At 36.5% G+C, this 16,899-nt stretch overlaps 1 protein-coding gene across 1 annotated transcript in view; it reads right to left on the bottom strand.

Annotated features, from left to right (window-relative positions):
- Positions 1 to 360: 360 nt before the first annotated feature.
- Positions 361 to 16,899, bottom strand: part of mtnr1a.L (melatonin receptor 1A L homeolog) — a 136,089-nt gene continuing 119,550 nt past the window's right edge. The window contains exon 2 of the mRNA XM_041583876.1: positions 361 to 2,156. Coding sequence (XP_041439810.1) covers positions 1,288 to 2,156 — 869 coding nt within the window. The 3' untranslated portion in view covers positions 361 to 1,287. The remainder of the gene's footprint in view (positions 2,157 to 16,899) is intronic.

The raw sequence follows: 16,899 nt of genomic DNA, 5'->3' as shown, positions 1-16,899 counted from the left end.
TAGATCATAACCTAGGAAAGAAATATACATAAAAACTGAGACAGATAATTGTAAAGACAGAGAATGATAGTGGATAAGAAGAAACCAATAGGTCAAGAGAAAGCTTTGAAAGATAGATGATAGATAGATAGATGATAGATAGATAGATAGATAGATAGATAGATAGATAGATAGATAGATAGATAGATAGATAGATAGATAGATAGAGATAGATACTAGATAAATAGATAGATAGATCGATGATACAGTAGAAAGATTGATGATAGATAGATAGATAGATAGATAGATAATAGATAGATAGATAGATACTAGATAAATAGATAGATAGATAGATCGATGATACAGTAGATAGATTGATGATAGATAGATAGATAGATAGATAGATAGATAGATAGATAGATAGATAGATGTATATATGTGTGTGTGTCTGTTACAACTTGCTCTTAAATTATATTGCAACTTGTATTTTGGCATTAGTACTCTTTTAATAAGAAAAGATAAAAAGCTATGTACACAGTGTTTTTGAGTGTAAAATGTAAACAAAGCGTATTAATGTGTTCCTTGGCAATGTATTGGCATGCATTCTAGCTTGTTAAAACAGTTCTGAGATGTTTGGATGTCTTCTTAGGCACCAACAACGTATTGAAAATAGCTCTAGATACCTAGATTAGAGGTGCCAAATCCTTACGCCAGACTTCAAGTAATTATGTTCATTTTACCCAAGCAGATAAAGTGCAAAGTCTTTGTAAAGTTTATTAGCAGTGGTTAGGCCTCTGTGAAAAAAGCAAGGTGTACATAATCTTATATTTTTAACAATCATCTGAGATTACTATCAATATTAATTACTTAATTTGGAGCCGCAATGCTATTTTGTGTGCTATGTATAAATGATAAAACTATACACCTGGCAAAAAATAATATTTTCAAATAAAATTCTGTTGTATTAAATATAGTACTTGATTTATTAAGTCTATAATACTTTGGCTAGTTGTGTTGCTTTGAATACTCATGGCTTTTTTCATTTAATACCAGCATCCCCAGTACATTCTACTGGTTTCAATCTAGCACACTGGATAATGTGATATATATATTATATAAATATATTGATCCCTGTATTGTACTTTTTGATGCAGTATAAAATTCAGACATGTTCTACAAATAATGCTCCTCCATGATATGTACTGAGTACAGCACAGCCATTCTGGCATGTGCCTTTGCACCACATTGTACAATAGTGGAAGTCACGTATAGTCTTTGTATACTGTGATTAGTAAGAATTTGTTTTTCTTAAACTGAGTCAACTTTGACTTGATTATTATTTGTTAGCATTGGAGATGGTTTGCTTTTCATTTTCTCTATCCCGTCATTAGAACTTTCTTGAAAGAAAATCTTTGCTGTAAAAATGGAAATAACAATTCTTTTGTACTCTCGCCTAAAATTTTGGTTTAAGAGACCATAAATGATAGCATTAAGGCAACTGTTAAAATATGCCATGTAGTAGCTGCCAACAAACAACCATTCTGGAATTCTAGGTAAAATTGTATCTGGGTTCACAGCAACAGCAAGACCTATGAAGTTCAATGGCGCCCAGCAGACTGCAAACAGTACAAAAACTACAAACATTGTAACAAAGTTCCTGAAATCATGGGGTTTCAGCTTGGGTTTGTTATCTGGCTTCACCCTTCGCCTTACCTGAATAACCAAGATCCATATACGTAAATAACAGAAAGTTACTACAGTTATTGGGAGAATAAAATGGAAAAACACAACTGCTATGGTATATGCAGAGCTAACGGACTGTGTGAATGTACATGAGTAGATTCTGGCATCATATTGTAATGATCCAACAAATAAATTTGGCACAATGGCAATGAAGGTTAGCACCCAAATCAAAATGACATAAAACAAAGAATTTTTGTCACTGTACAACTTGTCATATTTCAGACTGTGACATATATAACAATAACGATTCACTGCAACGCCGGCAATGTTGAATATGGATCCAATGACACTTATTCCCATTAAAAATCCACTAATCTGGCAGTGAATGTATCCCAAATTCCATCCTTTGTGAAATATTGATGTCAGCACCAAGGGATATGGGTAGATGGCAACCACCAAATCCGCAACAGCCAGACTAACAACAAATATATTTCCTACAAGAAAAAGAAGAAAAAGAACATACAGTTAATTTTTTTCATAGAATAAAATTGGATTTGTAACATAGTTCTAATGCATAAATAAAGTTATTTGAAGCAAGAATCAATATATAATATTAATAGTAATAATAATAAACAGAGTCAATATTAGAGTTACAACATCCTATCAGGCATAGCATTAGAAAGCAAATGTCTGCCATGCTTTTAAGATGAAACAATATTGAAAAAATAAATGCTAAAGTAAAACTGCCTTTTAACAGTGAAAAAATACAACTGTAATTGAAAAGCCTATATCCAAAGGATAATAAAATGCAACAGTTATTCAATAATAATAATTATTAATATTAGTCAATGTTCAATAATAACAATTTAACAATAGTAATATGTTTATATTTCAAAGCTATTTCTACTGTATGTTCACATGACAAGACTGCAACAGCTATCGTTAAAAATAAATCTGGTGTGAAAATATCATTTCTTTTTCAGACCTTTTTAATATATTCATTAATTGATACCATCTAGCAACATGAATCTACAGAAATGCTCAAAAAGTGTTGGATTTGATTATCATAATCTCAGTTATCAGAGAACATTCCACTGGTGGTCTCTATGAATCTATAAATAAAACCAGTGGTACACTAGTGGTGCAAGTAGGCAAATAAAATTTATAACATGCTAAAAATAGTAATAGAAAGAGTCATATACAGTAAATTAGGATTTGTATTTAATTGCATAAACAGGATAAGAAAAATAAATCAATGAGCAACTTATTAGAGGCATCAATGCAATTTAGTGAGACCTTGATGAAGGGGGTAATGACCAAGGGAAAACCCCCCACAGACCCTGGCCTCTCAGGAAATGTTGGTCTGGTGCTCGGTAAGAGGGTTCGGCACCTTTGCAATAAACACGCATAGAGATGTCGCGAACTGTTCGCCGGCGAACTTGTTCGCGCGAACATCGGGTGTTCGCGCTCGCCGGAAGTTCGCGAACGTCGCGCGACGTTCGCCATTTTGGGTTCGCCATTGTTGGCGCTTTTTTTTGCCCTCTCACCCCAGACCAGCAGGTACATGGCAGCCAATCAGGAAGCTCTCCCCTGGACCACTCCCCTTCCCTATAAAAACCGAAGCCCTGCAGCGTTTTTTCACTCTGCCTGTGTGTGCTGAAGAGATAGTGTAGGGAGAGAGCTGCTGCCTGTTAGTGATTTCAGGGACAGTTGAAAGTTTGCTGGCTAGTAATCGTTTTGATACTGCTCTGTTATTGGAGGGACAGAAGTCTGCAGGGGTTTGAGGGACATTTTAGGTTAGTTAGCTTTGCTGGCTAGTAATCTACCTTCTACTGCAGTGCTCTGTATGTAGCTGCAGTGGGCAGCTGTCCTGCTTCTGATCTCATCTGCTGACTGCTGCAATAACAGTAGTCCTTGTAAGGACTGCTTTTATTTATTTTTTTGTTGTTTTACTACTACTACTACTACTACTACTATAAGAGCCCAGTGCTATTAGTCTAGCAGTGTTGGGGAGTGGGACTGGTGTGCTAATCTGCTGCTCCTTGTAGTTCAGCAGCACCAACTTTAATTTTTTTTTTTTAATATTCATTTTTTTTTATTTTACTTTTTTTTATTTTACTACCGCTGTAGTAGTGTATAAGTTGACCTTTTAGGCATTATTTGCCCTGTAGGCATTATTTGCACACTGTTTTCTTCAACCCGCCATCGAGCTGTGTGACCTTGTTCCCATTCTGTCTAAATATCCATAATATTACCGTCTCCAGAAAAAACACCGGAGTCACTTTTTTCAAGCAGCATTCATATATTTTACGTAATCCGTATCCACCGCTGTAGTAGTGTATACGTTGGCCTTGTAGGCATTATTTGCACACTGTTTTCTTCAACCCGCCATCGAGCTGTGTGACCTTGTTCCCATTCTGTCTAAATATCCATAATATTACCGTCTCCAGAAAAAACACCGGAGTCACTTTTTTCAAGCAGCATTCATATATTTTACGTAATCCGTATCCACCGCTGTAGTAGTGTATACGTTGGCCTTGTAGGCATTATTTGCACAGTGTTTTCTTCAACCCGCCATCGAGCTGTGTGAGCTTGTTCACATTTTGTCTAAATATTGATAATATTATCGTCTCTAGAAAAACCACTTGAGTTACTTTTTTTCAAGCAGCATTCATATATTTTACGTAATCCGTATCCACCGCTGTAGTAGTGTATACGTTGACCTTGTAGGCATTGTTTGCCCAGTTTTTTTGGCCGCAGCCACTGAAGCACAGAGGCCAGAAAAAATATGCCATATAAATGCTGAAAATAGTCATTTTTTGCCATACGTTGACTCAACGTATATGGCAAAAAATGACTATTTTCAGCATTTATATGGCATATTTTTTCTGGCAACTGTGCTTCAGTGGCTGCGACCAAAAAAATGCATATTTTCTGCATTTATATGGCATAATTTTTCTGGCCTCTGTGCTTCAGTGGCTGCAACCAAAAAAATTTATATTTTCAGCATTTATATGGCATAATTTTTCTGTCAACTGTGCTTCAGTGGCTGCGACCAAAAAAATGCATGTTTTCTGCATTTATATGGCATAATTTTTCTGGCCTCTGTGCTTCAGTGGCTGCAACCAAAAAAGTTTATATTTTCAGCATTTATATGGCATAATTTTTCTGTCAACTGTGCTTCAGTGGCTGCGACCAAAAAAATGCATATTTTCTGCATTTATATGGCATAATTTTTCTGGCCTCTGTGCTTCAGTGGCTGCAACCAAAAAAATTTATATTTTCAGCATTTATATGGCATAATTTTTCTGGCAACTGTGCTTCAGTGGCTGCGTCCAAAAAAACTGGGCAAACAATGTCTACAAGGTCAACGTATGGCGAAAAATGACTATTTTCAGCATTTATATGGCATATTTTTTCTGGCAACTGTGCTTCAGTGGCTGCGTCCAAAAAAACTGGGCAAACAATGCCTACAAGGTCAACGTATGGCAGTTGTTTAAAGAGAACAGTAGATTACTAGCCAGCAAAGCTACCTAAGCTAAAATGTCCCTCAAATCCCTGCAGACTTCTGTCCCTCCAATACAGAGCAGTATCAAGCAGATTACTAGCCAGCAAACTTACTATCATCTGTCCCTGAAATCACTAACAGCTCTCCCCCTACACTATCTCTTCCAAGCACACACAGGCAGATTTTTCAGATACATTTTTGCCCTTGATCCCCCTCTGGCATGCCACTGTCCAGGTCGTTGCACCCTTTAAACAACTTTAAAATCATTTTTCTGGCCAGAAATGTCTTTTCTAGATGTTAAAGTTCGCCTTCCCATTGAAGTCTATGGGGTTCGCGAACCGTTCGCGAACCGCTCGCGTTTTTGCGCAAGTTCGCGAATATGTTCGCGAACTTTTTTTCCGACGTTCGCTACATCCCTAAACACGCAGGGCTTGGCCGCTTGCATTGAGTCCTGAGTGCCGGTATTTTTCCTCTTATTCGGGGTAATGACCAACCATAAACAAGAACACTGGGATCAACCACATAATTTTGTCCAAAAACCACATTGCCACCATTGTATACTTTAACACTTTTAAAGAACAGATTTATGAAAATGAAAACTATTTTATTTTTTGCTCAGTTTGATATGCTGTGGTGCATTTCTTGAGTGTTTGCATTCTCTGGTGTTTATTTGTTGCTTGTTTTGCAGGGAAAAGGGGTCATTCTTCTACTTTACAGAGCGCTGGTAAGTCCCCCCATCTAGAACATTTCGATTTTGGTCTCCAGCGCTCAAACGGGATATTATTGAATTAGAGAGTGTCAGGGAGCCAGGAGCTCCCTCCAGGGAGGTAGTCAGGATCGAGGAGGAAGCCCTCTTGAGGGAACAAGGTCGCGGTGTCCAAAGGGTTAAACAAAGGAATGGTCAGAATCCAGGCAAGAGTTTCAAGGGCAGGCAGATAACAGCAAAGTCCAGGCAAAAGGGTCAGGATAACAATCAGGAACAAGAATATAGCAATATCAAATGTCAGGGAACCCAGGATACACAAAGGCAATGTTTCCTATACTTGGGCGCCATTCTGGCGTCTGGGTAGCGTTTTTATGTTTGAATTTGGCGCCATAGTGACGTCACCGACGTCCTGCCGCTGGCGTCGATGCGCTGGTGTGTTTGCGCCGGCGCCGCTACCCACGTGGCGGCCATGGGCGCCGCCATTTTGGGAGCGACGCTGGAAGAGATAGACGCGCCGCCCGGAGCTCCTGGAACTGCTCCGGGCGGCGTTCGTGACAGAGAGGACCCAAAGAAGGGCAACTAAACTGGTATAAGGTAAGGAAGGTCATGAAAAACAGCTGGCCAAGTTGGGGAGAAGAGGCACTTTAAGGGGATATCATAACCATGGGGCAGATTTATTCATGCTCAAGCTTCTGGGGTTGAGAAACTGAAACTACACGTGAAATCCAGAAAAGGTCAGCAGCAAGTCAAGGTAATCAGATACCATGCACAAGTTCAGTAACTAACTTCAGTAACTAACTGACTTCAGTAACCAACTGTTCAAGTCTAGAGGCTTGAGCATTAAAAATCTGCCCCTATGAATAAATATGGAAGGGGGCCATACATTTCTAATGTTTTATTTACCAGTAGGTCTTTCCAGCTGACACAAGGGCATCCATTTAGATTAGAACAAAGGAGGCTCCATCTTAATATTTCAAATTGTTTTTTTAAGAGCTGTGAAGTTGTGGAATTCTTTCTCTGAATCAGCTGTACTGGCAGATATATTAGATAGCTCCAAGAAGGGACTGGATGTCTTTTTAGCAAATAAGGATATGCATTAAATAACCTGGTTCATCCAGGGACTGGATCTTTGAGTCACAAAATAATTTTTCCCACTCTGAAGCAAATTGGAGATGTCAATTATCTGCAAAAAATTAACCAGCACACATCCCCCATACAGTAGAAAAATTTCTATCGATGTTTCATCGATGTTATGTCATAACGAAATGACATATGTGATGGAAGGATAATGACAAGCAACAGCGGCTGCTCTATCTTTATAATATCAGGTAAAATTCCTCTTGTGAAAATTTGTTAAGCAAAACGTTACCATACTCTCTATTTATTAAATTGCTGATGTTGAGGCAAGTGTCCCTTTTAAAAATTTAAATTTTTACTTTTACCCTTTAATAAATATGCGCCTACACTTTTGAAAATGTAACACAATTATTTGAAAATATGTTTAGCACCTAATTCTATTTGGTAGCAAAATTGCATTTGGTGACCCAAAGCAGTCAAAACTAATTCTGATGAATTGACACAGGCATCAGCTTTGATATATCTGGGAATTTGTTAAAAACGTTTGTGATAGTCAGGAAAGTTTTGCTAAATTGCAAAATATATTGAACCGCGAGGAATCCTGGAATCCCTAGTTTAAGCTATAATAAACCTGCTCCTTAGATTTATATGCAGTAATACAAGCAATTAGGTAAAAACAAATTGGTTTCCTCAAGAATCAGTACTGTATGACAATCAGTTTTTCTACAGAAAACATCCTGCACAACAGACAGCTGCCTATAGTTTGGTATCTCTATACATTTTCTATTGACATAATGGTATTTATGGGTTAGCAAACTGCCAATAATAGACAAATGTGGGGCTTAGCACTGATTATATCCATGCCAACGGAGCCATAAACCTAAGTGAATTTATTGAAGCATAGGCAAGGCAAGTCATATTACTGTGTGTTTTATTCCTCTAGTGGCCAGGAACCTATCATCAGCTAATGTACTGCCGATCTCAAAGGCACTAGAGCGTGTCACATGATATGAATAATTCATGCTTATTGTACTGCATGTCTTTCTAGATTTGCACTCGCAAATCCATATAGTTTAGAAAGATTTAAGAACCAAAATCTTACATAAAACTGCCATCATGGATTTGAATATATGAGACCAGCAGCACTCGGTAATAATAATGAATATACTTTTGATTTAGTGCTATAAATAATGTGAATATTAAGGGGTCTGTTTATAAAGCCTTATTTTTTCTGGTCAAGTTTTTAAAGGGAAAAACTTGAATTTTTAGAGGAAAAAAAACCTCAAATTTTTTGAGATTTATTATACCCCAAAGCTGCTAAAAATCTGAATCTGAAAAATACTCCATCTAAAACCTGTTGAGGTCATGTAGAAGTCATTTTCAGAAGTCCCCTAAGTTGTTTCTTGACATTGTGATCTGCACTGGATAATCCAATAAAGTCAGGGTTTTCAGACAACAACTTGAAAAGACCCTTTGACAATTTGTATGATTCGAATTGTCACACAATTTTGTCGCAACATTTTCCCTATCCGCTTTTTTGAGCTGATTTTTTGATAAATGAGTTAAACTTGTGGATGGGAGCTAGATCGACTTTGTTTTAATATAAAAAATAAGAAATATTTGAGTTTTATTAAATACCCCCTAAATGTTGTATCTGTGAATTTTTAAATATTAGATGCTTGCATTGTAATGATTGCATTTTATCATTAACAGGGTTGGGCCAAGGTAGTTTGGCACCCTAGGCAAGAGCTTCAATCAACGCCCCCCGTCCTTCATTACCATTTCCCACCTTACCATGTCCGTTATTAAATAAAGAAAGCCATCCATCATACAGCAACCTGAACCAAACATAAATCAGATCACTGTATGTGATCACATCATATTGCCCCAAGTATTTATTACCTGTGCCAGCGACCAGACAAGCAGCAATAGAAAAAATATGGCCCACAAATCTGAAAATAAATCCCCTTAAAAGTGCGCCCTAGGCAGCCACCTACTCTGCCTACCCCTAGTTCCAGCCCTGATCATTAATGTTTCACCAGCAAATAAATCAGCTCTTTTGGTTAAGACACTAATACACATGGGGGCAGATTTATCAAGGGTCGAATTTCGAGATGATGGGATTGTTTTAAACTCCCATCAACTCGAAATTCGAATAAAAAAGACCAACCGAAATGTATTAAAAAAGTAGAATTTTTTAAATTCGAGTGAATAGGCTGTATTCGATCATTCGAATTGAATTCAGATCGTATTCCATCAAATTCGATTCAAAGTATTTTCAAAAAAAAAAAACTTTTATTCCAAATAGGTTCTAGGAGGTCCCCCATAGGCTAAAACAGCAATTCTGGAGGTTTTAGATGGGCGAATAGGCCAAGTCAAATTTTAAAAGAGACAATGCATGATAAATTTTGATATTAAATTTTCGAATTTTTTTCAAACTCGAATCGAATTTGGACTATTCATTAGTCGAAGTACACATAGGGGGTTACTTATCAAAGTCCAAATTTATCTCAATATTTTCTGCTACAAATTCTGTTCGAGTTTTTTACGTTTATTTGTTATTACATTTTCCCGAAAATTTGCTTTGCAGGGAAAAATCAGTTTTTCATGAATTTTTCTGACTTTTTCATCCGATTTTCACGATTTTCCTAATTTTCACCCAAAAACTTAGGGGTATTGCCCGAAACCCAGCGTGCATCAAAAAAATCATTGGGACTTCTCCCATTGACTTATATGCAACCTCGACAGGTCTGAAAGGCCGATTTTCAGATTTGGACTTTTCCATCCTTGGGGTTTAATAAATTCAGAAAAATTCCTGATTTTTTAAAAGTCAGATTTTATAAAAAAAAAGTCACAAATGTTTTATGATTTTTGCATTCGGAGTTTAGTAAATAACCCCCTAATATTATCTTGAAATTTGAATTTAAAAATTCGATTTTTAATAAAATAAATCTGCCCCTTACACTCCTCTCTAAAGGTGTCACAATGTTCTCCAGTATAAAGAGAACCTGCTTAATTTATTCTTCCTGCAGCAAAGTTCCATCAAAGACAAAGAAAATTAAGAATGTTTTATAGTGAAAGTATTTTCTCTACTATTTTAATATCATGAGATATATGGAGAATATTTTCCATTGTAATTTTTTTTAAAAAAAAAATTAAATTTGAACTGTATTTTTAAATTAACAGTGCTGGGGATGCACATTATCCTATCCGAGTACTAAAAGTGGAATGCCCTAATGCTAACATATAATTAATGAGATCCATGCATGACTTCCAGAATTTCATATTCGGGCAATTACAGACAATTGGTTGAAGACCACTTGAAGACTCACTGAAGATTCACTATAAGAATAATGTAACAATAATGACAAAACTAGTATTAATAAACCAAAACATTTTCTTTTGAGAAATATAATTCCTATATTTACCTCTAAGGTAGTGTGCAAAGTGCACAGAGAGCTGCGTCTGCCCAATAGACTATAGCGCGGACTGCATTCATCAGCATTATATATATATATGAGGAGCAGGAGGGGAAGACATGTAGCAATCCCCCCTCCTACTTTCCACCCATCGCACCCTGACTTGCACATCATTAGGAAGCTGGACAGGACATAGGTCACAATGTGGCCCTGTCCTTGCTGCACTCTTATTTGCACTGTTATATGCACTGTTATATGCACTGTTATATGCTCTCTTATATGCACTCTTATTTGCACTGTTATATGCACTCTTATATGGTAAGAGTTGGCCTGCTTCCTCTGATGCTGACTTGCACCTTGCACTTAGTGCAGCATGCAGCATTCCATGAGGCACACGTGCATTTTTATCACTAAACAACCCCTATTATCTATTAGTCCAGAAGGAAGAACGTTAGGTCCAAAAACAATTTTCAGCTATAATACACAAGGGTTTATTTCTATCTTTGTCTTCTAAAATATGAAACATTTTCATTCCTAAGGTCATGAAAAATATGAAAAATGTATTACCAAGGACATGATTATGATAGGTGCCGTAATAAAAAGTCTATTCTATACTACATTGAATATGTTTTGTAGTTGGGTAGTATTGTATCTTGTACTGCAACCTCTTAGAAAATGACTACAAAAATAGAAACAGAATAATGATTTAGAGAAGAAACATCAAAGCAGTTAAATTTGCTTCAGGGACAAGTGTGTGCAGTGTAGCATAGTAGGACTCTGATTTGTGTTTATATGATATATTATGCTGTATATTTTATTTGTTTGGAAGATATTCCCTATGGTATTACAGCACATGACATTCAGTAAAAAAAAAGAAAGCTAGAATTAACTGTTGGGTATAAAATTAAAGCAGATATAAGTATAAATGTGTTGTATTTCATGGTCCTTCTACAGAAACTCGCTGATTGGGACTGTTTATGATATCAGTGCAATCTATTCCTAATTCTTCTGTGCACCATCCTGGTTAGCACCCCATGGAGCTGCATGTAAAAAAATTAATACCAAACTTGAGTTTATCTTTATAGATTTAGTTATCCCCCAAGAATGAAGCATAAGTTATTCAGAATACTAAATAAGCTCATTAAGAACTGCCAACAAGAAATATGTATATTTTTACACAGATAAGCATAATTCCTCAGATTGCAAGAACACCATGATATCCTGCCTCTGACTCTCAGTTCTAGACTGAAGCTACAAGACACCCATATTGCTACAAATGCAATTACAACTTACAACGTGTTGAAAAATGTACCTTGCAGAGGGTGCAACATTTTGGAATTCTTGGGGCAAATGTTACAGTTATTGAATTTCTAATGTCTAATTCAATGACTGAATGAATGATACAAAATCTGGGTTAAAAATGAAAGCAGTCATTTTGACCAAAATTAATGAAATATGTTATGAAGTTAAAAAAAAAAACCTCTAAAATTGCTGATTTGCATAAAAAAGCAGAAGAGCTAAAATAAAATGTTGAACAGAGAATTCTACAGTGAATATTCTGAATATACTGTTACTGTAGTTCTTTGGCACAGCAATCGAAATGTATTTCACCACTGGCAGACACTTTTCATTATTTAGAAACCTCTCCATCTATAGAACACAAGAATAATTACTTCAAAAGAACTCTACCATCAGTGTTCTCCCTCAATAGCAATTGTAGATTCAGTGTGATATGCGACAGGCAGCTCACTTCTCATACATTATGGGGAGCAATTAAAGACATTGTAACTGCCATATTTCCAGAGAAATATGCAATAATCTTAAAAAAAAATATATGTATAAAACACAGTACAGAGGTATTTTGCTTATTACACCTAATTATTAAAAAGTCTCCGGGGCATGCGATCAGAAATGTGTCTTTATTTTTTCTGAGAATAGCATTAAGCATTGTGCAGTTTTGTTGGACGTATATGCTGCAGCAACTACATTACACTACACAAGACCAGGGAAACTTAATAAAATTAAATAGAGGTCTTATATTGCCCTACACATGTACCCACTGTAAAGTTTAGGTACCAAATGTAAGGGGGAAGGAGGATACCCCAAAAAACATTTTCGATCATATTCAGCCTATCACCCAGTAAAAAGTAAAAAATTGGGACTTAGAAAAAATTTCTTGCATTTTTAGAGAAACTCCTATCTACTCTATTGCACTTCGTCTGGTCTGAGCTGGTGAAGTAAAGTCTGGCGCAAGAGGTAACGTACAGTAAAATCCACAACTTAGTGAATTAGCATAGTCACGTCCCTTCGCCAGGGTGCAAAGTACCGTTAGAGTCTGTCTACTTCGTTAGCAAATTCAAGGTTATTTTTTGGTCAAAACTCAAACGTTTCACGTATTTTGAAAATAACAACATTGTTTGAGATTTATTATACCCCAACCCTGGAAATAGCTTGAATCCGAAAATACACCATCTAAAACCTGTTGAGGTCATGTAGGAGTCAATAGCAGAGGTCCCTTGAACTATTTGAAGATGTTAACAGCCTGCATGATGTTCAAGCTTTTTGCAGAGGATTTGCCGAAACTGGAATAATTTGAGCAATTTGAGTTTTTTCCCATGAAAAACCCGATTAATTCCTGTTTTTGGGTTTCACAACTCAAACTCTCAGAATCAAGTTTTTTACATTTGAGTTTTTTCTTAAATAAGATACTGTGTTACTTGAGTTCATTCGAGTTCATTTGAGATGTAAAATAACTTGACATTCAACCTTTGATAAATTACCCCCTTATAAGTATTGTATAGAATGGCCAATTCTAAGCAACTTTGAAAAGAACCATGCCCTTATTTATTCTGTCTGGAGTTGATTGTGGGACTGTGGTATTAAAAGAACTGTGTTAGGTACACAGTCAGTGTGTGATTAAATAGACCCTGCAAGTCCTCAGTGCAGAATTTGCTACTTATATTATATACTGTTTGCCTCATTTTATCTTTACATTTTAATGTAAAATGTATATATGTTTTGCTGCCAAACATTTTGAGTTTTATTTTTCGTACTCTTCAGTGCCCACTAAGTGGAGGCACTGTGCTGTCAATTCCATTTCCCAATACCTTTCATAAGCAAAGAGGTTCAGGTCTGCTGGATTGCAAACAGGTAACAATCCAAGTAAAGTGAGTATGATCGGATTCTACAGGAGTGTGCCAAGAAAGGGTTACACTAGTAGACTTATTAGGCCTTTAATAAACAGATCTATCAGTTTTGTATCAATATGTTGCATGTGCCAATCTTCTGGGAAGCAGTCTAGAGTAACATAAAATTCTACTCCTCAGTAGTGATGGGCGAATTTATTCGCCAGGCGCGAATTCGCGGCGAATTTGCGCGTTTCGCCGCCAGCGAATAAATTCGCGAATCGCCCGCGAAAATTCGCGTCAAAAAATTCGCCGGCGTCAAAAATTTTTTTTCGAAAAACGGACGCCGGCGCCAAAAACGGGCGCCGGCGTCGGAAAAACGGGCGCCGGCGTCAAAAACGAGACGCCGGCGCCGTTTCGCGAATTTTTCACAGTTTCGCGAATTTCGCGCGAAATTCGCGAATTTTTCGGCGAAACGTCGCAAATTCGCCCATCACTACTCCTCAGTACAAATTCTCAGCAAATGATTCAACACAACAGCCATCATTTGAAAAGTATCCAGCAAGATTTATTATCCACCCCTTCAAACATGGTAAGCCGCAACAACCGGTCAAACACTTTCATTATAACTACACTTGATATTAGTTAATGCTGATTGGTTGCTAAAAGTTACAGGGTAATGGAAAATGTGACTGTGTTTGCCAGTTTCAAATTTGTTGTACAGTAGTAAAATTAACTGACTTTTTAAGTCTGAACGTGCTGTGTATTCTTCCACCCAGTTCTATTTTACTATGTTTAATCAAAAAGACTTCATAATACCAGTTCTCTTGTGAATTTAATGTGAATGAAATCATAAAAGCCCCCAAAAATAACTTCCTTTAATGAAATGCTGCTACTTCTTGAGCAACATGTATTTACACCATCTGGAGATGCCAGAAGCATAAAAACAAACACAAATACTGTTTTGTTTCTGCAGCTCCTTGTCATGATCAGCTATGCATATTTATTTCCAAATGTTAATTTGTGGGCTAATTACAAGAACGCACAAAACATGACATGCAAAACAGTTTTTTTTTTAACTCTTTGCTGGCTTAGGAGGAAGCCGGTGACCTCAAGATGCCTTTAGAGATGCAAGTTAAAGTATAGAGGTCTTTATTGACTTAATTTATCTAGCCTAAAAATAAAGCTAAATGCAGTCCCAAAGCATATATTATTGTTCAGATTAACAAAACTGCGAGAAGCACTTGATATTGATTTTTCCTTAACTGCCACAGAATGGAATTTCAGCTAATGAAGAATTGATTTGTGTGAACTGTTACTAATGTTTGGGAATCTACTCTTAGAAAGGGCAGTGCAGTGAGCATTAAATAATAATATTATTGTATATAAAACATTCTTAAAAAGTGTGTCTTACTCCCTGTATAAGATTTGTTGTATATGAAAGGGAAACTGATGATATATAAAATGTCTACAAAACTATATTTGATGTAGAATAATTGTTTTTCACAAATAGGTTTCATTGCCTTTGAAACATATAAAAGGTTTACTAATGTGCAACTTTAACCTACCGTAACTTCCCCCCAGCCACAAACAAATCAACTATGTTGTTGTCAGTAGTGCTTTGTAAATGAATGACTCATGCCAGAAACAGCCAATTAGATCAGGTAAAATCTGTTAATGACTCCCACCAATGAGTTTGTTAGATGAAGTCATGAAATAAAGCTTAGGTAGGGGCAAATATTTAAACTTAAGAAACCTGTAAAATATTTGTGAAACAGGCTTATAGATTATAATGAATCAAATATGACAAGAGATCCGACCGCTCCAGCTCCCCGATACTCCCCTTGTCCAGATGCTCAGTCGACAGTTTCCCACTGTAAGTATAACAAAAACTCCGCAGACAGACGGCACTTCTGGATGGATTTATTAGGAAAAAGGCTGCTGTATACCGCCTAATGCGTTTCGGGATTGTATCCTTTAATCATAGGCTCAATGAGCCTATGATTAAGGGATACAATCCCAAAAAGCGTTAGGCGGTATACAGCAGCCTTTTTCCTAATAAATCCATCCAGAAGTGCCGTCTGTCTGCGGAGTTTTTCTTATAGATTATAGATCTGTTACAGTAGATTTTTTTAACAGTGACAGTTCAACTTTTATATTTTTTTTATGATTTTTATAAGTTAGGCTTTTGTTCATTAGCTCTCCAGATTGGAATTTCCACAAATATCTTGTTGGAAAGAGCCAGAAGAGTAACACAAACAATTATAAAGCTATAAATAATAAAGACCAATTGAAAAATGTCTTAAATATTGTACAGGTATAGGATCCCTTATCCAGAATCCCGATATCCAGAAAGCTCCGAATTATGGAATGGCTGTCTCCCATAGACTCCATTTTATCCAAATAATCCACATTTTTAAAAATTATTTCCTTTTTCTTTGTAATAAAAAAACAGTAGCTTGTACTTGAGCCAAACTAAGATACAATTAATCCTTATTGGAAACAAAACCAGTCTATTGGGTGATTTTAATGTTTAAATGAATTTCTAGTAGACTTAAGGCATGAAGACCCAAATTACGGAAAGATCCATTAACCGGAAAACCCCAGGTCTCGAGCATTCTGGATAACAGGTCCCATACCTGTATAACATACTAAAAGTTAACCTAATGGTGAACTACTCTTTACAGATCTTCTAACATTCAAGTATTTAATTGCTTGAATGTTGGAAAATCCTTAAAAGGGTAGGAGATTATATTGATCCTACTATTCACTTGATAAAAAGTTCAAGACAAAAATGACCACTTCCTCAAAATGTTCTCATTACAGGGTGGGGAGGAGATTACCCCCAAACACTGTTCCATTCCCAGCTTTTCATCTCTCATTTTCTCTTATCTGTGCACTGCTAATAAAAATGAATTGCATATGATGAACTGAAGGTGTGGGAGTCAAAAGCCACAGATGAGAGCCCAGTACAGAGATACATAGGTGCATTGTTAACCCTCAATGTAAAAAGCCATTGCTTTTTTTTCCATGTAAAAATGATGTTCCACAGGCCACTTCATATTTTTAATATCCTTTTAAAGGGCTGGGGCCTAAAATTTCACTAGAAATGTTCTATAAAGTGGCAAAATTAAGTTCTCATCTCTTGGGTCAAAGCTTTTTCTTATACAATACTGTATTAATTTGCTTCAGAAGCCTAGACACTACCTAGAGTTAAACAGTCTTTTATCCAAAGTACCCCCAATACCCTTCTCAATTAAGACAACACATTTTCATTTACTGTGTTAAAAGTTGAAGATTTGTACTTGCTGCTGATCTCTGTATTAAAAGAATAAAGGATGGTGTCAGCACCCTCTTTTATAGAGAGGAAGACCAAAGATGTCTGTCTAGTAGGAGACCACA

The sequence above is a fragment of the Xenopus laevis genome, chromosome 1L, assembly GCF_017654675.1.
Source record: "Xenopus laevis strain J_2021 chromosome 1L, Xenopus_laevis_v10.1, whole genome shotgun sequence".
Lineage (NCBI taxonomy): Eukaryota > Metazoa > Chordata > Amphibia > Anura > Pipidae > Xenopus > Xenopus laevis.
This window is presented reverse-complemented; position numbering and strand designations above follow the sequence as displayed.